The sequence below is a fragment of the Salvelinus alpinus genome, chromosome 3 (assembly GCF_045679555.1).
Source record: "Salvelinus alpinus chromosome 3, SLU_Salpinus.1, whole genome shotgun sequence".
Taxonomy (NCBI): domain Eukaryota; kingdom Metazoa; phylum Chordata; class Actinopteri; order Salmoniformes; family Salmonidae; genus Salvelinus; species Salvelinus alpinus.
Genome location: NC_092088.1, coordinates 91,693,470 through 91,717,144, shown reverse-complemented (window position 1 = coordinate 91,717,144; position 23,675 = coordinate 91,693,470). Strand labels below are relative to the sequence as shown.

Here is a 23,675-nt window from a genome sequence, read left to right as displayed (position 1 = left end):
GTTGGCGCCCCCCCTTGGTTTGTGCTGTGGTGGAGATCTTTGTGGGCTATACTCGGCCTTGTCTCAGGATTGTAAGTTGGTGGTTGAAGATATCCCTCTAGTGGTGTGGGGGCTGTGCTTTGGCAAAGTGGGTGGGGTTATATCCTTCCTGTTTGGCCCTGTCCGGGGGTTTCTTCTGATGGGGCCACAGTGTCTCCTGACCCCTCCTGTCTCAGCCTCCAGTATTTATGCTGCAGTAGTTTATGTGTCGGGGGGCTAGGGTCAGTTGGTTATACCTGGAGTACTTCTCCTATCTTATCCAGTGTCCTGTGTGAATTTAAGTATGCTTTCTCTAATTCTCTCGTTCTCTCTTTCTTTCTCTCTCTCGGAGAACCTGAGCCCTAGGACCATACGTCACGGCAAACCGGGCATGATGACTCCTTGCTGTCCCCAGTCCGCCTGGCCTTGCTGCTATTCCAGTTTCAGCTGTTCTGCCTGCGGTTATGGAACCCCTACCTGTCCCAGACCTGCTGTTTTCAACTCTTAATGATCGGCTATGAAAAGCCAACTGAAAATTATTCATGATTATTATTTGACCATGCTTGTCACTTATGAATATTTTGAACATCTTGGCATAGTTCTGTTATAATCTCCACCCGGCACAGCCAGAAGAGGACTGGCCACCCCTCATAGCCTGGTTCCTCTCTAGGTTTCTTCCTAGGTTTTGGCCTTTCTAGGGAGTTTTTCCTAGCCACCGTGCTTCTACACCTGCATTGCTTGCTGTTTGGGGTTTTAGGCTGGGTTTCTGTACAGCACCTAGAGATATTAGCTGATGTACGAAGGGCTATATAAAATAAACTTGATTTGATTTGATTTACCTACCTGTAGCTTTGCCCTCTGGTCTGAATCAGACACAACCCTACTGTGGTACCTACCTGTAGCTTTGCCCTCTGGTCTGAATCAGACACAACCCTACTGTGGTACCTACCTGTAGCTTTGCCCTATGGTCTGAATCAGACACAACCCTACTGTGGTACCTACCTGTAGCTTTGCCCTATGGTCTGAATCAGACACAACCCTACTGTGGTACCTACCTGTAGCTTTGCCCTCTGGTCTGAATCAGACACAACCCAACTGTGATACCTACCTGTAGCTTTGCCCTATGGTCTGAATCAGACACAACCCCACTGTGGTACCTACCTGTAGCTTTGCCCTATGGTCTGAATCAGACACAACCCTACTGGGGTACCTACCTGTAGCTTTGCCCTCTGGTCTGAATCAGACACAACCCTACTGTGGTACCTACCTGTAGCTTTGCCCTATGGTCTGAATCAGACACAACCCTACTGTGGTACCTACCTGTAGCTTTGCCCTATGGTCTGAATCAGACACAACCCTACTGTGGTACCTACCTGTAGCTTTGCCCTATGGTCTGAATCAGACACAACCCTACTGTGATACCTACCTGTAGGTTTGCCCTCTGGTCTGAATCAGACACAACCCTACTGTGGTACCTACCTGTAGCTTTGCCCTCTGGTCTGAATCAGACACAACCCTACTGTGGTACCTACCTGTAGCTTTGCCCTATGGTCTGAATCAGACACAACCCTACTGTGGTACCTACCTGTAGCTTTGCCCTCTGGTCTGAATCAGACACAACCCTACTGTGGTACCTACCTGTAGCTTTGCCCTCTGGTCTGAATCAGACACAACCCTACTGTGGTACTTACCTGTAGCTTTGCCCTCTGGTCTGAATCAGACACAACCCTACTGTGGTACCTACCTGTAGCTTTGCCCTCTGGTCTGAATCAGACACAACCCTACTGTGGTACCTACCTGTAGCTTTGCCCTCTGGTCTGAATCAGACACAACCCTACTGTGGTACCTACCTGTAGCTTTGCCCTCTGGTCTGAATCAGACACAACCCTACTGTGGTACCTACCTGTAGCTTTGCCCTATGGTCTGAATCAGACACAACCCTAATGTGGTACCTACCTGTAGCTTTGCCCTATGGTCTGAATCAGACACAACCCTACTGTGGTACCTACCTGTAGCTTTGCCCTATGGTCTGAATCAGACACAACCCTACTGTGGTACCTACCTGTAGCTGTTGAGGAGGTCAGTACAGGTGGCGTTGTTTTTGCACGGCTGTGATGAACACTCGTCTATTTCCTGTTGGCAGAACTCGCCCTCCCATCCGGGGACACAGAGGCACTCGTAAGTCTGGAATACAGGAAGTTAAATAATACATTGTAAGTCTGGAATACAGGAAGTGCAATGATGCATCGTAAGTCTGGAATACAGGAAGTGAAATGATACATCGTAAGTCTGGAATACAGGAAGTGAAATGATACATCGTAGGTCTGGAATACAGAAAGTGAAATGGAACATCGTAGGTCTCTAATACAGGAAGTGAAATGGTTCAGTGATGATGTCACTAAATAATAGAGGAGGGATCCAGTTCCAGTTCCACTGCTGATTTTCATTCTTCCCCTCTTATTAGGGACTGATACATATGTGATCACATTACTCCAATGCTAGCCTCACTGGCTTCCTGTTAAGGCTGGGGCTGATTTCAAGGTTTTACTGCTAACCTACAAAGCATTACATGGGCTTGCTCCTATCTATCACTCTGATTTGGTCCTGCCGTACACACCTATACATACGCTACGGTCACAAGATGCAGGCCTCCTTATTCTCCCTAGAATTTCAAAGCAAATAGCTGGAGGCAGGGCTTTCTACTATAGAGCTCCATTTTAATGGAATGGTCTGCCTTTAAAAGTCTTTACTGAAGACTACACTGATTGAGTGTAGTTTGGCCCAGGAGTGGGAAGGTGAACGGCAAGGCACTGGAGTGACGAACCGCCCATGCTGCCTCTGCCTGGCCGGCTCCCCTCTCTCCACTGGGATTCTCTGCCTCTGACCCTATTACGTCACTAGGAGGGGTGCGTCATGGGTTGAGTCACTGCCGTGATCTTTAGTGGGTTGAGTCACTGACGTGATCTTCCTGTCCGGTTTTGCAGCCCTCTCTGGCTCATGCGGTGGTGGAGATCTTCGTGGGCTATACTCAGCCTTGTCTCAGGGTAGTAAGTTGGTGGTCTGTTGATATCCCTCTAGTGGTGTGGGGGCTATGCTTTGGCAAAGTGGGTGCGATAGGGGAATTACACCATAGACTATCTTATCTGGTGACATTCTCCTGTCTTATCTGGTGTATTTCTCCTGTCTTGTCTGGTGACATTCTCCTGTCTTGTCTGGTGACATTCTCCTGTCTTGTCTGGTGACATTCTCCTGTCTTGTCTGGTGACATTCTCCTGTCTTATCTGGTGTAATTCTCCTGTCTTATCTGGTGACATTCTCCTGTCTTATCTGGTGTAATTCTCCTGTCTTCTCTGGTGTCCTGTGTGAACTTAAGTATGCTCCCTCCAATTCTCTCTCCCCCATCTGTCTCTCTTTCCCTCCCTTTTCTCCTACACCTGCTGTTTCAACCTCTGAATGCTCGGCTATGAAAAGCCAACTGACATTTACTTTACTCCTGAGGTGCTGACCTGTTGCACCCTCTACAACCACTGTGATTATTACTTCACCCTGCTGGTCATCTATGAACATTTGAACATCTTGAAGAACGATCTGGAATTAATGGCCATGTACTCTTATAATCTCCACCTGTCACAGCCAGAAGAGGACTGGCCACCCCTCAGAGCTTGGTTCCTCTCTAGGTTTCTTCCTAGGTTCCTACCTTTCTAAGGAGTTTTTCCTAGCCACCGTGCCTCTACATCTGCATTGCTGGCTGTTTGGGGTTTTAGGCTGGGTTTATGTATAGCACTTTGTGACATCTGCTGATGTAAAAAGGGCTTTATAAATACATTAGATTTGATTTAGACCTGGGACACCAGGTGGGTGCAATTACTTTCAGGTAGAAGAGAAAGCCATCAGAGCTCAGGACCTCCAGGCACAGATTGCATTACCCAATACAGTAATACAGTGAGTACACCTGCTGCCCTCGACCACTCCTCTTCCTGGTTCAACAGGCCAATTATATAAAGAGAACATAGTTGTATTGTTTTCTACCTAAAAACCTGCCACAGCTACACATAATATTATCCCACCGCTGTCACCAAATGTTTCACTGAGTGAGCTTAACGTCAATAGTTATTTTTCTCCCAATATGGTACCCAAGTTAAACCTCCCACAAGTTGAGTAATATCATGATAACGTTGTTGCCAAATGTAGCGTTCAATTATATTCAAATGAATACTTAAGAATGTTATACTACAATGTCCCAACTCAGCCAAAAAGACCTCTCCTGGGAAATATGTTTGAAGCTACAATCGAGCATTTGTTCTTAAGGAAAATAATTAGCCCCACCACTTGTTTTGGGTTTTGGTAAACAGCTGAGGGATGGGGCTGGGGAAATGCATTCAGAACAAAATATCAACGCAACATAAAGTGTTGGTCCCACGTTTCATGAGTTGAAATAAAAGATCCCAGACATTTTCCATACGCACAAAAGGCTCATTTCTCAAAAAAACATTGTGAGCATTTCTCCTTTGCCAAGAAAATGAATCCACCTGACAGGTGTGGCATATCAAGAAGCTGATTAAACAGCATGATCATTGCACAGGTGCACCTTTTGCTGGGGACAATAAACTAAAATGTGCAGTTTTGGCACACAACACAATGCCACAGATGTCTCAAGTTTTGATGGAGCACGCAATTGGCATACTGACAGCAGGAATGTCCACCGGAGCTGTTGCCAGATAATTGAATGTTCATTTATCTACCATAAGCCGCCTCTAACGTTGATTTAGAGAATTTGGCAGTACATCCAACCCGGTCTCATAACCGCAGACCCCGAGTAACCACGCCAGCCCAGGACCTCCACATCATCTGAGACCAGCCACCATCATTTCTGCACAAATGGTCAGAAACCACCTCAAGGAAGCTCATCTACGTGCTCGTCGTCCTCACCAGGGTCTTGACCTGACAGAACTTCAGCATCATAACTGACCTCAGTGGGCAAATGCTCCCCTACGATGGCCACTGGCACGCTGGAAAAGTGTGCTCTTCATGGATGAATACCGGTTTCAACTGTACCGGGCAGATGGCAGACTGATGTCAATGTTGTGAACAGAGTGCCCCATGGTGGCGGTGGGGTAATGGTATGGGCAGGCATAAGCTACAGACAACTAACACAATTGTACTTTATCGATTTCAATTTGAATGCACAGAGATACTGTGACGAGATCCTGAGGTCCATTGTCGTGCCATTCATCCATCGCCTCATGTTTCAGCATGATAATACACAGCCCCATGTCGCAAGGATCTGTACACAATTCCTGGAGGCTGAAAATGTTCCAGTTCTTCCATGGCCTGCATACTCACCAGACATGTCACCCATTGAGCATGTTTGGGATGCTCTGGATCGAGGTGTACGACAGGTGTACAACAGAGTGTTCCAGTTCCCACCAATATCCAGCAACTTTGCACAGCCATTGAAGAGGATTGGGACAAGATTCCACAGGCCACAATCAACAGCCTGATCAACTCTATGTGAAGGAGATGTGTCACGCTGTACGAGGCAAATGATGGTCACAGCAGATACTGACTGGTTTTCTGATCCACGCCCCTACTTTTTTTAAGGTATGTGACCAACAGATACATACCTGTATTCCCAGTCATGTGAAACCCATAAATTAGGGCCTAATGAATTTATTGCAATTTACTGATATCCTAATATGAACTGTAACTCAGTAAAATCTTTGAAATTGTTTCATGTTGCGTTTATCACAGATTGTAGCTTTAATCTGTGGAATAGTCATGGTTGACTTGGAATTTCCACTACTGTATATTCCAAACACCACCCATCTCTTTTAACATATTCAGGGCCTGCTTTTCAAGGTATAACTTTGTTGGCATCTGTTACTTCTGTTTACACTGAGTGTACAAAACATTAGGAACACCTTCTCTTTCCATGACACACTGACCAGGTGAATCCAGGTGAAAGCTTTGATCCTTTATTGATGTCACCTGTTAAATCCACTTCAATCAGTGTAAACAGGTTAAAGAAGGATTTTTAAGCCTCGAGATTGAAACATGGATTGTGTATGTGTACCATTCAGAGGGTGAATTGGCAAGATAAAAGTTGTAAGTGCCTTTGAGTGGAGTTAGGCACACCGGTTTGAGTGTGTCAAGAACTGCAACACAGCTGGGGTTTTCATGCTCAACAGTTGTCCCTGTGTATAAAGAATGGTCCACCACCCAAAGGACATCCAGCCAACTTGACACAACTGTGGGAAGCATTGGAGGCTGTACTGAGGGAAAAAGGGGTTGCAACTCGATATTAGGAAGGTGTTCCTAATGTTTTGTACAGACAGTGTATATTATGAGTCAATTATACAGGGCATTGTGCGTTTCTTAAAATAATTATATTAATGTAAACTATTTTTGGGGATAGGGCTGATTTTTTAAATACTTTCTATTCATATTTGTATTGTATTGGTATGTATTATGGATCCCCATTAGTTACTGCCAAGGCAGCAGCTACTCTTCCTGGGGTTTATTATGGATCCCCATTAGTTCCTGCCAAGGCAGCAGCTACTCTTCCTGGGGTTTATTATGGATCCCCATTAGTTACTGCCAAGGCAGCAGCTACTCTTCCTGGAGTCTAGCTAAATTAAACCAGGCCACTACTCTACTACCACATATCTACAAGACCAAATACATGTGTACGTGTGTGTATCGTGCATATGTTACCACGTGTGTGTGTGTGTATGCGCCTGTGTGTGTGTGTGTGTGTGTCTCTTCACACTCTTCACACTGTTCCAAAAGTGTATTTTTATCTGTTTTTAAAAATCTGATTCTACTGCTTGCATGAGCTACTTGATGTGCAATAGAGTTCCATGGAGTCATGGCTCTATGTCAGTGTTCCCCAACTGGCAGCCCGTGGGCCACATCTCAAATTAATTATGAATATTTTTGTTCATAAAAATTTAAAAAAAAGTTTTATCTTGGACCTGAGATGCAAAAAGTCCCAAATGCAATGTCTGAAGAAGGAAGTGTCCCTACCTAAATAATGCAAAAGTTACAGTTTAACTTAATCAATGAGGAGAGAGGATGCAGGAGACAGTCCACTAATAAAGCAGGCAGTGGACCATTTGTTTTTAGATGCTGAAATGTAAAGCTGCAACCGCAGGCAATCAATAGGAGGTGAACCCAGGTGAACAGCACCTCACATCTTTTAGCTCAGCGTTTAGTCTGACACACAGCGCACTGTGATGGATGAGACAACGCAAGCCATTCATTTGTGGGGCGATTTCGTTCAACCTGCTGACCAGGCCCCGTGTCTGCCCACCATAGTAGGAGTAATTAATTTCAACAATAATCTTCATTCGAATTTGATTTTACAAAAAACAAGAGGTCTTAATTGGGGTCAAGTTCTTCTGAGCCCATTTAAAATATTTTATTTTATTTATTTGAATTATTTTACCCTTTTTTTCCTCCCCAATTTCGTGATATCCAATTGGTAGTAGTTACAGTCTTGTCTCATCACTGCAACTCCCGTACGGACTCGGGAGAGGCGAACCTAGCCGCACTGCTTCTTGACACATTGCATATCCAACCCGGAAGCCAGTCGCACCAATGTGTCAGAGGAAACACCGTACACCTGGCGACCTGGTCAGTGTGCACTGCGCCCGGCCCGCCACAGGAGTCGCTAGTGCGCGATGAGACAAGGATATCCCTGCCGGCCAAACCCTCCCTAACCCGGACGACACTGGGCCAATTGTGTGTCGCCCCATGGACCCATCGCCCCTATGTGGCTTAACAGCATCTTTCACAAGTAAACAAAATGGCCTAATAGAAGTGGGATTTGTATTTATTTATTAGGCCTACTTACAATTGCAACTGGCCAAAAATTTGGCATCCTACATAAAACAATAATTTAAAGGATAAAAAGGCGATTTCTGTGTCTGAATGTCTGTATCCTTGTATCGGGAGTCTCGGGATAACCTGCTCCTGTAACGACAAAACAAACATAAAACACTGTCAGCAGTTACTTACTTAATGGGAAAAGTTGCATTTCCCCTCGGACACAAACTTGCAGATGTCAGGTGAGAGGGATGTGATTTTGATGCGCAGGCAGTCCTCGATTAACTAAAGTGAAAGCAGGTTCCTGTCGTGAGTCTTCATTACGTTCATAGAGGAAAAGGAGGACTCTCAGGTGTAAGTCGATCCAAACATTGTTAGCACATAAAAGGCAGGTTTCTTTACTGTGCTGTATTCCTCTGAGCATGCCACCCACAACGTAGACAAGGACTCAGCACTCCTGAGCGCATCCCTGATTTGGCTCGATGTTTGGAATTCAATCAGCTCAGTTTGAATTGCGGCCTCATCCAGGAGGGTATTGTTTTCTTAGCAAGGGAGGAGAATTCCCCACCTGGGCGGACTGTGAAAGGATCACGTACAAACGCAATTATATCCTTGGGCATACTGTAGTCTTCAAATCTGGTGGAGAAGCTGTCCCTCAGCTGCTTGGTGAAATCTTCCATCACCTCTGTGACAATGCTGCGGCCTGGTACCTCGTTTCTTCAGTGTGCTGAAGTGCAGTAGCCTTCCAGATGACAGGTATAAATGGAACAACTCAAGCTCCTTAGTAAAGGCCTCAAGTTTTCCCCCTTCCTTGTAACTGCAGATTTAACCCTTTAAGTGACAGAATGTCAGCCAGAAAAGCTGCTTTAGAAAGGAATTCCTCAATTTCCAGAATACGAAGGTGGTCAGCTGCTGCACTCATTTAGCTTTTTCTGACAAAACCCACAACCTGGTCATGCAGCTCACAGAATGGCTCTGGAGCTTTTCCTTTACTCAGCCAGCGCACATTGTTGTGAAGCAGGAGATCATCCTGGATGGCCTCCTCTGATTCTGTCACAAGCTTGTTTTTCCTTTAGTCAGCCAGCGCACGTTGTTGTGAAGCAGGAGATCATCCTGGATGGCCTCCTCTGATTCTGTCACAAGCTTGCTTTTCCTTTAGTCAGCCAGCGCACGTTGTTGTGAAGCAGGAGATCATCCTGGATGGACTCCTCTGATTCTGTTACAAGCTTGCGGAAAAGACGGTGTTGTGTGCTTGATGTCCCCCTGACAAAGTTGATTATGCGCATTACTTTATCCATCACATCTTTTAGCTCAGCATTTAGTCTGACACACAGCGCACTGTGATGGATGAGACAATGCAAGACATTCATTTGTGGGACGATTTCCTTCAACCTGCTGACCAGGCCCCGTGTCTGCCCACCATAGCAGGAGCCCTGTCGGTCACCACAAAGTAGACTTTTTCGAATGACAAGCCATGCTGCGTAAACAATTGTTCCAGCTTTGTGAATAGGATGTCCCCGGTGGCGTGTCCTTCCAGGGGAACGTCCCCGGTGGCGTGTCCTTCCAGGGGAACGTCCCCGGTGGTGTTTCCTTCCAGGGGAACGTCCCCGGTGGTGTGTCCTTCCAGGGGAACGTCCCCGGTGGCGTGTCCTTCCAGGGGAACGTCCCCGGTGGCGTGTCCTTCCAGGGGAACGTCCCCGGTGGTGTGTCCTTCCAGGGGAACGTCCCCGGTGGTGTGTCCTTCCAGGGGAACGTCCCCGGTGGTGTGTCCTTCCAGGAGAATCAGTGCCAGTAGCTCCTCTTTAAAGTCATTACCATGAAAATAACATATACACACAACTGTGTTACATCAGTCTTGTCAGTACTCTCATCAATAGCCAGGAGAAAATGCCCAGCCTAACTGAGCCGCTCCAGAACAATCCTATGGACATCATCCGCCAGAGCACGGACACGGCGTCCGGCTGATGACGCAGACCGGGACACCTGTTTGACAGACACAATTATTCTATCCATAGACTTTTCAGTAGCCAATTCCTCAAACTGTTACCATGCACTTTTTAAATATCTCTGCGTCTGTGAAGGGCAAGTTGTGTTTGGTCAGAACCCAGGACGCTTTTAGGGAAGCACGTGTGACCTTCTGTTGTTGGGTCAGGCCACGAAGGAGGATTCTACTGCCGTGTGACCTTCTGTTGTTGGGTCAGGCCACGAAGGAGGATTCTGCTGCTGTGTGACCTTCTGTTGTTGGGTCAGGCCACGAAGGAGGATTCTGCTGCCGTGTGACCTTCTGTTGTTGGGTCAGGCCACGAAGGAGGATTCTGCTGCCATGTGACCTTCTGTTGTTGGGTCAGGCCACGAAGGAGGATTCTGCTGCCGTGTTTGTAGCTTGTAGTAAATGCTTCAATTTATCTGCGTCGGGCCTCTGTCTGGGGCGGGAAGGCCTCTGTCTGGGGCGGGAAGGCCTCTGTCTGGGGCGGGAAGGCCTCTGTCTGGGGCGGGAAGGCCTCTGTCTGGGGCGGGAAGGCCTCTGTCTGGGGCTGGAGGCCACTTTGAAAGTACCATGCTTAGATTCATAATGCCGTCTGAGATTGAATTCTTTGCAAACAGCAACATTTTCATTGCAAATAAGACCCACTTGGCATTGGAGTTGGCATTGGAGAAAGATGGTATGCATATCTCTGTCCATTCTTCGCTGAAACTTCAATTTTAATTATCCACCTTTCTTTTGATACTTTTTTAGAGTGACATGTTCTCTTGCTATCAAGCTAATTGTTCTGAACGAATGTTGACATTTAAAAAAGTAGTATAGACTACAGTAGGCTACGTAGACCTGTTTTTACCCACCAATCAACGCACAGAGAAATAAACAAACAATTATAATTGAATAGAGATATTGGTGATTTTTATAATCTTAATCAGTTCTAAATTATTTTATTGTCACTGAATGTATTATGTACTAATCAAATGTGTTAAAAATTTTGATCAATTTGTAGTGTAGGCCTATTAATTGTGCTAATATTATATGCTAATTATGTTCTGGCCCACCGACTAACAAATTGGCCCGAAACCAAACCTCGTTGACGAACCCTGCTCTATGTAGTACTGTGCGACTCCCATAGCCTGTTCCGGTTTTAAGGACTGAAGAGACCTCTTGTGGCATGTCTTGTGGGGAATGCACTTTGAGCCAGGGGAGATTGACATGCATATTATTAATGTTAGCTCTCCGTGTACATTTAAGGCCCAGCCATGCTGCCCTGTTCTGTGTCAATTGTAATTTTTTGAGGTCCCTCTTTGTGGCACCTGACCACACGACTGGACAGTAGTCAATGTGTGACAAAACTAGGGCCTGTAGGGCCTGCCTTGTTAAGGCAGAGTAGCACTTTATTATGGACAGACTTCTCCCCATCCTAGCTACTGTTGCATCAATATGTTTTGACCATGACAGTTTACAATTCAGGGTTACTCCAAGCAGTTTAGTCTCCTCAACTTGCTCAATTTCCACATTATTCATGACAAGATTTAGTTGAGGTTTAGTGAATGATTTGTCCCAAATACAATGCTTTTCTGTTTTTTTTATATTAAGGACAAACTATTTCTTGCCACCTATTCTGAAACTAAATGCAGCTAAGTGTTTCAGTCATTTCAGTTGCTGTAGCAGCTGACATGTATATTGTTGAGACATCCGCATCCATAGACACACTGGCTTTACTCAAAGCCAGTAGCAGGTCATTAGTAAAGATTGAAAAAATTAAGGGGACTAGACAGCTGCCCTGGGGAATGCCTAACGCTACCTGGATTATGTTGGAGAGGCTTCCATTAAAGAACACCCTCTGTGTTTTGTTAGACAGGTAACGTTTTATCCACAATATAGCAGGGGGTATTTTTCCATCTGCAGACTGTGATCAATAATGTAAAAAGCTGCACTGAAGTCTATAAAAACATCTTCCACAAACCTTTCAGCCAATCACTAGTAATGTGTGGTGCATGTTGAATGTCCTTCCCTATAAGTGTGCTGAAAATATGTTGTTAATTAGTTTACTGTGAAATAGCATTGTATCTGGTTAAACACAATTTTTGGTAAATAGGCTAATTGGTCGGCTGTTTGAGCCAGTAAAGGGTGCTTTGCTATTCTTGGGAAGCGGAATGACTTTTGCTTCCATCCAGGCCTGAGGGCAAACACTTTCCTGTAGGCTTATGACTGAAAAGATGGCAAATAGGAGTAGCAATATTGTCCACTATCATCCTCAGTAATGTTCCATCCAAGTTGTCAGACCCAGGTGGCTTGTCATTGTTGTTAGACAACAATCATTAGTTCACCTCTTCCACACTCACTTTAAGGAATCCAAAATTACAATGCTTGTCATGTAATAATTTGCTCAGTTATGCATGGATGTGTAGGTTCAGAATTTGTTGTTGGCATGTCATGCCCAAGTTGGCTAATCTTGTCAATGAAAAAATCATTAAAGTAGTTGGCAATATCAGTGGGTTTTGTGATGAATGAGCCATCTGATTCAATGAATGATGGAGCAGAGTTCGCCAATTTGCCCAAAATGTCATTTATGCTTTTTACTACTATCAATTATCTTTATATAATTTATCTTTGTTTCAAAACTGTTTAGCAGAGCAAACCGACAAAGAGACAGCCCACGATCACAAATAGCAGTGTGAAAACAAACCTCAGTCAAATCTATGAGGAATGTCAGTGCATGCTTTGAGTTGACTTCTTCTATTTTTCTCCACTGTACTCCCCGTACACCACGTACTCACCGTACTCCCCGTACACCACGTACTCACTGTACTCCCCCGTACACCACGTACTCACTGTACTCCCCATACACCACGTGCTCTACGTACTCCACGTACTCACTGTACTCCCCGTACACCACGTACTCCCCGTACACCACGTGCTCTACGTACTCCACGTACTCACTGTACTCCCCGTACTCACTGTACTCCCCGTACACCACGTGCTCTACATACTCCACGTACTCACTGTACTCCCCGTACACCCCGTACTCCCCCGTACACCACGTACTCACTGTACTCCCCGTACACCACGTGCTCTACGTACTCCACGTACTCACTGTACTCCCCGTAAACCACGTGCTCTACGTACTCACTGTACTCCCTGTACACCACGTGCTCTACGTACTCCACGTACTCACTGTACTCACCGTACTCTACGCTCAAGTTAGTGTTCTACGTGAGTTGTCTTTTATTTAGTTTTTCATCAACTTAAAGTGACTGGACTGCTTGAGTACTTATCTTCGTTGTATTAAGTCAGTGGACTACTTGAGTTGTTTTCTCTTCGTTAAAGTCTGTGGACTACTTGTCCTCCAGTTGGTCATTAAAATCTTCATTATGATAATTAATCAGGGTGTAGGAGATGAATGGGTTGTTGTCTATTAGTTTCCTGGCCAGGATCAGGCATGTTTAATTTAACACAATCCTCTTTGCATACAAAACGAAGGTCAAACTGTCAAGGGGTATACAGAATTCTTCAATGCCAGCCAACGTCCTGTGTATGTCTAAGGTCCGGTGTGTGTGCATGTGTGTGTGTGTGTGTGTGTGTGCATGCGCACTTGCGTGTTTGAGTGAGTGTGTGTGTGTGTCCATTTTTGTGTGTGTGTTGTGCTTGCTGCTGTTTGAACACCTGCTAATCTGCATTTCATACACTGGAGGGGAGCTGTTCAACTTTGTCTGATATAATTTGTACACTGCAGGCTTCTATTCATTAGAGGAGGTAGGACACGGCAGGCCCCTACTCAAAAGAGGAGGTAGGACACTGCAGGCCCCTATTCATAAGAGGAGATAGGACACTGCATGCCCCTATTCATAAGAGGAGGTTGGACACTGCAGGCCACTATTCAAAAGAGGGGTAGGACACTGCAGGCATGTGTGTGTGTGTGTGTGTGTGTGTGTGTGTGTGTGTGTGTGTGTGTGTGTGTGTGTGTGTGTGTGTGTGTGTGTGTGTGTGTGTTGTAGAGGTTGATTGATTAATCGCCATGGACTATTAATTAGGGCCGATTTCAAATTTTCATAACAATCTGTAATCTGCATTTTTGGACGCCAATTATGGCCGATTACATTGCACTCCACGAGGAGACTGCGTGGCAGGCTGACCACCTGTTACGCGAGTGCAGCAAGGAGCCAAGGTAAGTTGCTAGCTAGCATTAAACTTATCTTATAAAAAAACAATAAATCTTAACATAATCATTAGTTAACTACACATGGTTGATGATATTACTAGTTTAACTAGCTTGTCCTGCGTTGCAAATAATCAATGTGGTGGCTGTTAATTTATCATCGAATCACAGCTTACTTCGCCAAACGGGTGATGATTTAACAAGCGCATTCGCGAAAAAAGCACTGTCGTTGCACCAATGTACCTGTCGTGTCTTTGGCTATGCGGAATTAAGTGATATGACATGCTATTCTATAAAAACATTTCTCTGTAATTCATGTTACCTGATTAAGCTGAACAGGTAAATAATTAACTAGAAAGTCGGGGCACCACGAAAGAATGTTTATAGAGCTGTTATCTTCCGAATAAACTCTTAAAGACCTAGTAATCTTTTACATCAATAGCAGTCAATATTTAATCATCACCTTATTTAGTCTCATCTGAAAGTTGTAAATTATTGGTTCAATTATTATCTTCACGAACCCTGGCTAACAAGTTGAATCAGCAATACAAAATTTGGTTTAACTATTTATTTACTAAATACCTAAATAATCACACAGAATTACATATACACAGAAGGTTGGCTTAGTTCTGTAGGTGGTCTTTGTCCTTTGAACGTGGGGACCTCAAGTCCGCACGTCCTTGGAACAGGAAGTAACATTTTTGTAAACAGGTTTATATAGTGGTGAAAGAAGGGCGTGTTTCATAGTTTACAACCCATGTCTGTTCACTTGGGCGGGGCCTCTGAGTGAGCAGAGTGGTGTTCTTCTGACAAACCGTTCTCTCATTAAGAAGCTAAATTACATTTAATATTTTCACAAATAGTTTCATATTTAAACATTTAAATTGCACAACCATTCCATGTGAATCTGATAACTAGAATGTGTCGACTTTCCAAGATACATTATTACTAATGACAGGATGACATAAACTGTATCAGACAACAACTGATCTGAGATCATATTCATTAAGTACCAACGCATATTTTCAACTGGTTGGATTACCGAAATATGGTTCCGTTTCCCATCTTTTGATGTCACCATGTTAACAAAGGAATTTTCAATAGTCCCATCGGTAGAGTAGAGAGAGGAAAAAGGGGAAAGGTATTTATGGGGGTCATAAACCTCCCCCATCAGGCCAACGTCATGACATACCTAACCATAAACATCAATGACTTTCTTAAAATCAATACACAAGTATATTCTTATAAACCTGCATATTTAGTTAAAATAAATTAATGTTTGCAGGCAATATTAACTAGGAAATTGTGTCACTTCTCTTGCGTTCTGTGCAAGCAGAGTCAGGGTATATGCAGGAGTTTGGGCCGCCTGCCTCGATGAGAACTGTGTGAAGACCAATTCTTCCAAACAAAGACTAATTAATTTGCCAGAATTGTACATAATTATGACATAACATTGAAGGTTGTGTAATGTAACAGCATTATTCAGACGAATGGATGCCACCCATTCGATAAAATACGTAACGTTCCGTATTTCACTGAAAGAATAAACGTTTTGTTTTCGAAATTATAGTTTCCGGATTTGACCATATTAATGACCTAAGGCTCGTATTTTTGTGTGTTTATTATATTATAATTAAGTCTATATTTTGATATTTGATAGAGCAGTCTGACTGAGCAGTGGTAGGCAGCAGCAGGCTCGTAAGCATTCATTCAAACAGCACTTTCCTGTGTTTGCCAGCAGCTCTTCGCAATGCTTGAAGCACAGCGCTGTTTATGACTTCAAGCCTATCAACTCCCAAGATTAGGCTGGCAATACTATAGTGCCTATAAGAACATCCATTAGTCAAAGGTATATGAAATATCAAATGGTGTAGAGAGAAAAAATCCTATAATAACTCCAACCTAAAACTTCTTAATTAACTGGGAATATTGAAGACTCATGTTAAAAGGAACCACCAGCTTTCATATGTTCTCATGTCCTTGAGCAAGGAACTTAAAACTTCTTTGGGATAGGGGGCAGTATTTTCACGTCCGGATGAAAAGCATGCCCAGAGTAAACGGCCTGCTACAAAGCCATAAAAGCTAGAATATGCATAGTATTAGTAGATTTGGATAGACAACACTCTGACGTGTCTAAAACTGTTTGAATGATGTCTGTGAGTATAACAGAACTCATCAGGCAGGCAAAAACCTGAGAAAAAACCCAACCAGGAAGTGAGAAATCTGAGGTTGGTCGATTTTCAACTCAGCTCCTATTGAAGATACAGTGGGATATTGGTAATGTTGCACTTCCCAAGGCTTCCACTAGATGTCAAGAGTCGTTAGAACCTTGTCTGAGGCCTCTACTGTTTAGTGGGGCCGAAGGCGAGAGGACTGAGTCAGGTCTGCCATGACCTGAACATGCTCTGACCATGCGCGTTCCATCGCAATTTTGAAGACACAGGAATACTCCGGTTGGAACATTATTGAAGAATTATGTTAAAAACATCCTAAAGATTGATTCAATACTTCGTTTGTCATGTTTTTACGGACTGTAATATAACTTTTTTTAACTTTTCGCCCGTACTTTCCGCTGGACCTGCCCGCGCGTCGTGAGTTTGGAAAGTGTACTGAACGCTAGAACAAGGAGGAATTTGGACATAAATGATGGACATTATCGAACAAAACAAACATTTATTGTGGAACTGGGATTCCTGGGTGTGCATTCTGATGAAGATCCTCAAAGGTAAGTGAATGTTTATATTGTTACTTCTGACGTCTGTTGACTGCATTAAAATATGGCGGCTATATTTGTGTCTTGATTGGGCTCTGAGTGCCGACTCAGATTATTGCATGGTTTGCTTTTTCCGTAAAGCTTTTTTGAAATCTGACACAGCAGTTGCATTAAGGAGAAGTGCATCGAAAATTCCATGCATAACTGTTGTATCTTTTAGCAATGTTTATTATGAGTATTCCTGTAAATTAATGTGGCTCTCTGAAAAATCAAAGTATGTTTTGTGACTTCTGAACATAAGGCGCCAATGTAAACTCAGATTTTTGGATATAAATATGAACTTTACCGAATAAAACATACATGTATTGTGTAACATGAAGTCTTATGAGTGTCATCTGATGAAGATCATCAAAGGTTAGTGATTCATTTTATCTATATTTCTGCTTTTTGTGAATCCTCTCTTTGGCTGGAAAAATGGCTGTGTTATTCTGTGAATAGGCACTCACCTAACATAATCATTTGGTTTGCTTTCGTAGTAAAGCTGTTTTGAAATCGGACACTGTGGCTGGATTTTTCAACAAGTGTATCTTTAAAAGGGTGTAAAATACATGTATGTTTGAAGAATTTTAATTATGGGATTTCTGTTGTTTTGAATTTGGCGCCCTGCACTTTCACTGGCTGTTGAAGAGGTTAGACGCTAACGTCTCACGTACCCTAGAGAGGTTAAACGTTAGCTTTTTTACATGGCACATATTGCACTTTTACTTTCTTCTCCAACACTGTGTTTTTGCATTATTTAAACCAAATTGAACATGTTTCATTATTTATTAGACACTAAATTGATTTTTAAATATGTATTATATTAAGTAAAAATAAAAGTGTTCATTCAGTATTGTTGTAATTGTCATTATTACAAATATATATATAAAAATCGTCCGATTAATCGGTTTCGGCTTTTTTTGGTCCTCCAACAATTGGTATCGGTGTTAAAAAATCATAATCGGTCGACCTCTAGTGTGTTGTCCTTGCTGCTGTTTGAACACCTGCTACTCTGAATTTCATAAACTGGAGGGGAGCTGTTCAACTTTGTCTGATATAATTTGTACACTGCAGGCTTCTATTCATTAGCGGAGGTAAAACACAGCAGGCCCCTACTCAAAAGAGGAGGTAGGACACTGCAGGCCCCTATTCATAAGAGGGGGTAGGACACTGCAGGGCCCTATTCATTAGAGGAGGTAGGACACTGCAGGCCCCTATTCATAAAAGGAGGTAGGACACTGCAGGCCCCAATTCATAAGAGGAGGTAGGACACTGCAGGCCCCTATTCATAAGAGGGGGTAGGACACTGCAGGCCCCTATTCATAAGAGGAGGTAGGACACTGCAGGGCCCTATTCATTAGAGGAGGTAGGACACTGCAGGGCCCTATTCATTAGAGGGGGTAGGACACTGCAGGGCCCTATTCATAAGAGGGGGTAGGACACTGCAGGGCCCTATTCATTAGAGGAGGTAGGACACTGCAGGCCCCTATTCATAAGAGGGGGTAGGACACTGCAGGGCCCTATTCATTAGAGGAGGTAGGACACTGCAGGCCCCTATTCATAAGAGGGGGTAGGACACTGCAGGGCACTATTCATAAGAGGGGGTAGGACACAGAAAATCTAACAGTCATCTCATGATAAATTAGATGCCTCCGGGAGACACCAATTCCTCACCTCGGGCTATGGAGAATATAGGGTACGAAATAGCACCCTATTCCCTTCATAAAGCACTACTTATATGGCTCTACCATAGGGTTCTGGTCAGAAGTAGTTCCCTATATTGGGAATAGGGTATCATTTGGGACGAATCCATAATCTAATTTTTCCTTTGAAATCACCTTCATGGAGATGCAATTATCCCTAATAAGATACTGATGCTCTGTGGGACACTTTGTTGCAGAGAGGGAGCTAGAACAACTGCAATGGTAAACAAGGGCTGTGGCGGAAATAGCACCCTATACCCTACATAGTGCACTACGCCCTGGTCAAAAATAGTGCACTATGTAGGGAATAGGGTGCCATTTAGGATGTTGTCAAGGTGTGAAGTGGGTTCCAGTACCTGGCTGTCTCTATCTGAATAATGAGAGGAAGAATGGGGAAGAGACAGGAAACACGACTACTGAACCAGGAACACAATAACACTGTGACCAAAACTGGGAATTCTTATCTTTCACTAACTTCAAGTCAGTGGAACTGTCACCTTGTCCTTCACATTGACATGTGATACTGTCCTGTCTTCTAGATGTACACTATTGCAAAACCAAGCTGTATTGTCAGTGTTTCAGCTGTTTTACCAGCAAGGTTATGAAACAAAACCTTGAAAAGATGTCCATACAAAAACATAAAACTGCATTAAATTGGAAGTGGCTGAGGAGCTTTGATAGGTGGATCAAGGATACAGTGACAAGAAGTTCAGAGCAAAAACAATACAAAGGATTCCTTCACCAGTAATGGATCCTAAAGGATTCCTTCACCAGTAATGGATCCTAAAGGATTCCTTCACCAGTAATGGATCCTAAAGGATTCCTTCACCAGTAATGGATCCTAAAGGATTCCTTCACCAGTAATGGATCCTAAAGGATTCCTTCACCAGTAATGGATCCTAAAGGATCCCTTCAACAGTAATGGATCCTAAAGGATCCCTTCACCAGTAATGGATCCTAAAGGATCCCTTCACCAGTAATGGATCCTAAAGGATTCCTTCACCAGTAATGGATCCTAAAGGATTCCTTCAACAGTAAAGGATCCTAAAGGATTCCTTCACCAGTAATGGATCCTAAAGGATTCCTTCACCAGTAATGGATCCTAAAGGATTCCTTCAACAGTAATGGATCCTAAAGGATTCCTTCACCAGTAATGGATCCTAAAGGATTCCTTCACCAGTAATGGATCCTAAAGGATTCCTTCACCAGTAATGGATCCTAAAGGATTCCTTCAACAGTAATGGATCCTAAAGGATCCCTTCAACAGTAATGGATCCTAAAGGATTCCTTCAACAGTAATGGCCTCTGCCTCTGAATCCATCCAAACTCCAATTAATCCAACAGCATCTATTTTTCAATATAATTAACACAAAATGTTCAGTAATCAGTTGTGTGTGTGTGTGTGTCTGCGCGTGTGTATACGTGCTTACGAGTGAAAATGTATGTGTGTGTGTGTGTCAGCCATGCTAATGTGATAAAAGATTAGATCATTACTGCAACAGCAACAAACAATGTTACCTAACAACATCTACAGAAGGGGCCCCATGGGGGCCTCGCTGCTTCTTCCACAGGTGTATCATTAACAATTTTCATTCCCATAAATGCCAACACAGTGACAAAACAGAAGAAGATGCATCACATTAAACAGGTAATAACTAACACAGTGGTCGCTTCCCAAATTTACATTTACATTTTAGTCATTTAGTAGACACTCCTATCCAGAGCAACTTACAGCTTCTGACCAGGGCCCATAGGGCACTACATAGGGAATAGGGTGACCTATGGGCCCTGGTCAAAAGTAGTACACTATATAGGGACAATGGTGCCATTTAGAACACACAGCTAATCAGTCAGGAATCCTCTTCATACAGGATGACAATAACCTCTTCAACCTAGCAGTCAAGTGCCTGGTCTACTGTTTGATCATCATGGAGTGTTATTAAACAGTCAAGTACCTGGTCTACTGTTTGATCATCATGGAGTGTTATTAAACAGTCAAGTGCCTGGTCTACTGTTTGATCATCATGGAGTGTTATTAAACAGTCAAGTACCTGGTCTACTGTTTGATCATCATGGAGTGTTGTTAAACAGTCAAGTACCTGGTCTACTGTTTGATCATCATGGAGTGTTATTAAACAGTCAAGTACCTGGTCTACTGTTTGATCATCATGGAGTGTTATTAAACAGTCAAGTACCTGGTCTACTGTTTGATCATCATGGAGTGTTATTAAACAGTCAAGTACCTGGTCTACTGTTTGATCATCATGGAGTGTTATTAAACAGTCAAGTACCTGGTCTACTGTTTGATCATCATGGAGTGTTGTTAAACATGCTGCACAGTTCATGTATCTTTGAAGGCTTACTTGTTACATCTAATCAAGACATGATGTCTCTTAATGTTCACATAGAAGCCAGGCAACATGGAGTATGTGTTGTACAGGACATATCCACTTGTAATGGATACATTCCAGGAATGAACAACGGGATTCAAAGCGATACATGCCACAGGGATAACAGTAGAGTACAAATGGCAGAAATCCTCGGCAGTGGAAATTGAAATGCTTAGCACATCAGACACATCATCTCACTATGTACATAGACAATAGTGATTACACTAAACATAAATACTTCACATTCTTATGAAAGGATTTATAAAACGTTCGCAAACTCCACTACTAAGTGGAAATCTTTCATTTAAAGCCGTTCTGCTCCACTACTGGTGAAATAAATGGATTCCTCCCTGGCCCCGTCTCCATTTTAACCAGCTAGAACAGAGTTTTGCATTATTCAACAGAAATAAATGGTATCCTATTTTCTACCCTACAGTTCTGAGTCTGGAGTGTATGAATCCTAACACCTTGTTTATTAATTTAGAGAGAGGAGGGAGGGTTGTAAGTGTGTGTGTGTGTGTGTGTGTGTGTGTGTGTGTGGTCCCTCATGTAGCTTGAGAAGCATGAGGGGAGAGAGGGAAGATGGGAGCAAAGACAGAGGGGAGCGAATGAGGAGGGGAGCCAGGAGAGAGAGAATAGATAGAAAGGAGAACAAACAGGAGGAGAAAGGCTAGAGTAGAGAGAGAACACAGAGAGAGAGAACAGAGAGAAAAAATAACAAACAGGAGGAGAAAGGCTATAGGAGAGAGAGAGAAAGAGAACAGAGAGAGAACAGAGAGAACAAAGAGAAAAAATAACAAACAGGAGGAGAAAGGCTATAGGAGAGAGAGCGAGAGAGAACAGAGAACAAACAGGAGGAGAAAGGCTAGAGGAGAGAGAGAACACAGAGAGAGAGAGAGAGAACAAACAGAGAGAACAGAGAGAACAGAGAGAAACGAGAACAAACAGGAGGAGAAAAGGCTGTAGGAGAGAGAGAGAAAGAGAACAGAGAGAGAGAGAGAACAGAGAACAAACAGGAGGAGAAAGGCTATAGGAGAGAGAGAACACAGAGAGAGAGAACAGAGAGTGTGCTGACAAACTGCCTGGGAGCTCCTCAGTGGTGAAACTCCTCCTTCAATCAGTGGTGAACCAGGTGGAACAAATCTTCCAGGCAATCAGGGTGTGCCAGCACCTGGCTCTGCTGTTGTCTTTAGACCGCAGTGAAAGGAGCATTTATAACACCACAAGACCAAGGAAACTTCATCTTTGTGATCAAGGTGACTGTGCAAGTCCAAGCCCTCCACAAAACTGTGAAAGACAGCCGGTAAGCGCCATATTGGCCATGCTTGACTATACTGACTTAAGCAGTGCACTGCTAATGATACTCTGGAAAACACAGACTCTTAACTCTTAACTTTGATAGGACTTTTGCAGTGGTATTTATAACTTCAAATGTTGTTTGTGGGGTATAAAGGAAAAGTAAGAAGAGCCAAATTCATTGTTGACAAAGAACTTGTTTGAAATGGTTAAAAGTAATTTAAACTTTGTAGAAATCTTAGTAAACCAAGTTCTTAATTCAGTAACAAATGTATAGTCTAAAAAATCTTTGGCTAAAAAATGAAAGATTTGTCTGTTTAAAACTACTGATTAGAAAATAAATGTAATTTTTTACTACTAAAAATATTTTGAATGTATTTGGCTAAAATGCAAATTTAGATAAATATACAGATTCTGCTCATTTGATTAAAAATGGTGGGTTTCTATTTTGGGAAACATTTGCTTAAAAGTGGAAACCTTGTATTTTATAATGGCAGAAATGTGTTTATCTGAGGTGAATGTGGATAATTTAGTGTATTTAATTAGGCTGTCAACTCAAATAATAACTTGTATTTGTCATCTCTTTTTTGAGGTTTTTCACCTGTTTACTGCCAACCAAAGAATGGTAAATAAAAGACAAACAACTGATTCCATGGCTGTTTATTGAGTGAAATCCAGTTAAAATCTTCATGTGGAGGGACTGTCCTTTTCAAGTGGGGAATTGCACAAGAAAGAGGTCAAAACTTGACAGAGAGAACAGAGAACAAACAGGAGGAGAAAGGCTATAGGAGAGAGAGAGAGAACAGAGAGAACAGAGAACAAACAGGAGGAGAAAGGCTAGAGGAGAGGGAGAGAAAGAGAACAGACAGAGAGAACAGAGAGAACAGAGAGAAACGAGAACAAACAGGAGGAGAAAAGGCTGTAGGAGAGAGAGAGAAAGAGAACAGAGAGAGAGAGAGAACAGACAGAGAGAGAGAGAACAGAGAACAAACAGGAGGAAAAAGGCTAGAGGAGAGGGAGAACAGAGAGAGAGAACAGAGAGAACAGAGAGAAAAAATAACAAACAGGAGGAGAAAGGCTATAGGAGAGAGAGAGAACAGAGAGAGAGAGAGAGAACAGAGAGAAAAAATAACAAACAGGAGGAGAAAGGCTATAGGAGAGAGAGAGAACAGAGAGAACAGAGAACAAACAGGAGGAGAAAGACTAGAGGAGAGGGAGAACAGAGAGAGAGAGAGAGAACAGAGAACAAACAGGAGGAGAAAGGCTATAGGAGAGAGAGAACACAGAGAGAGAGAGAGAACAGAGAGAAAAAATAACAAACAGGAGGAGAAAGGCTATAGGAGAAAGAGAGAGAGAACAGAGAGAACAGAGAACAAACAGGAGGAGAAAGGCTAGAGGAGAGGGAGAACAGAGAGAGAGAGAGAGAACAGAGAACAAACAGGAGGAGAAAGGCTATAGGAGAGAGAGAACAGAGAGAGAGAGAGAGAACAGAGAGAAAAAATAACAAACAGGAGGAGAAAGGCTATAGGAGAGAGAGAGAGAGAAC

General features: G+C 43.2%; 1 protein-coding gene across 1 annotated transcript in view; it reads right to left on the bottom strand.

Annotated features, from left to right (window-relative positions):
• Positions 1 to 23,675, bottom strand: part of eys (eyes shut homolog) — a 506,958-nt gene that overhangs the window by 363,469 nt on the left and 119,814 nt on the right. Inside the window, exon 23 of the mRNA XM_071394489.1 lies at positions 2,081 to 2,202. Coding sequence (XP_071250590.1) covers positions 2,081 to 2,202 — 122 coding nt within the window. The remainder of the gene's footprint in view (positions 1 to 2,080; positions 2,203 to 23,675) is intronic.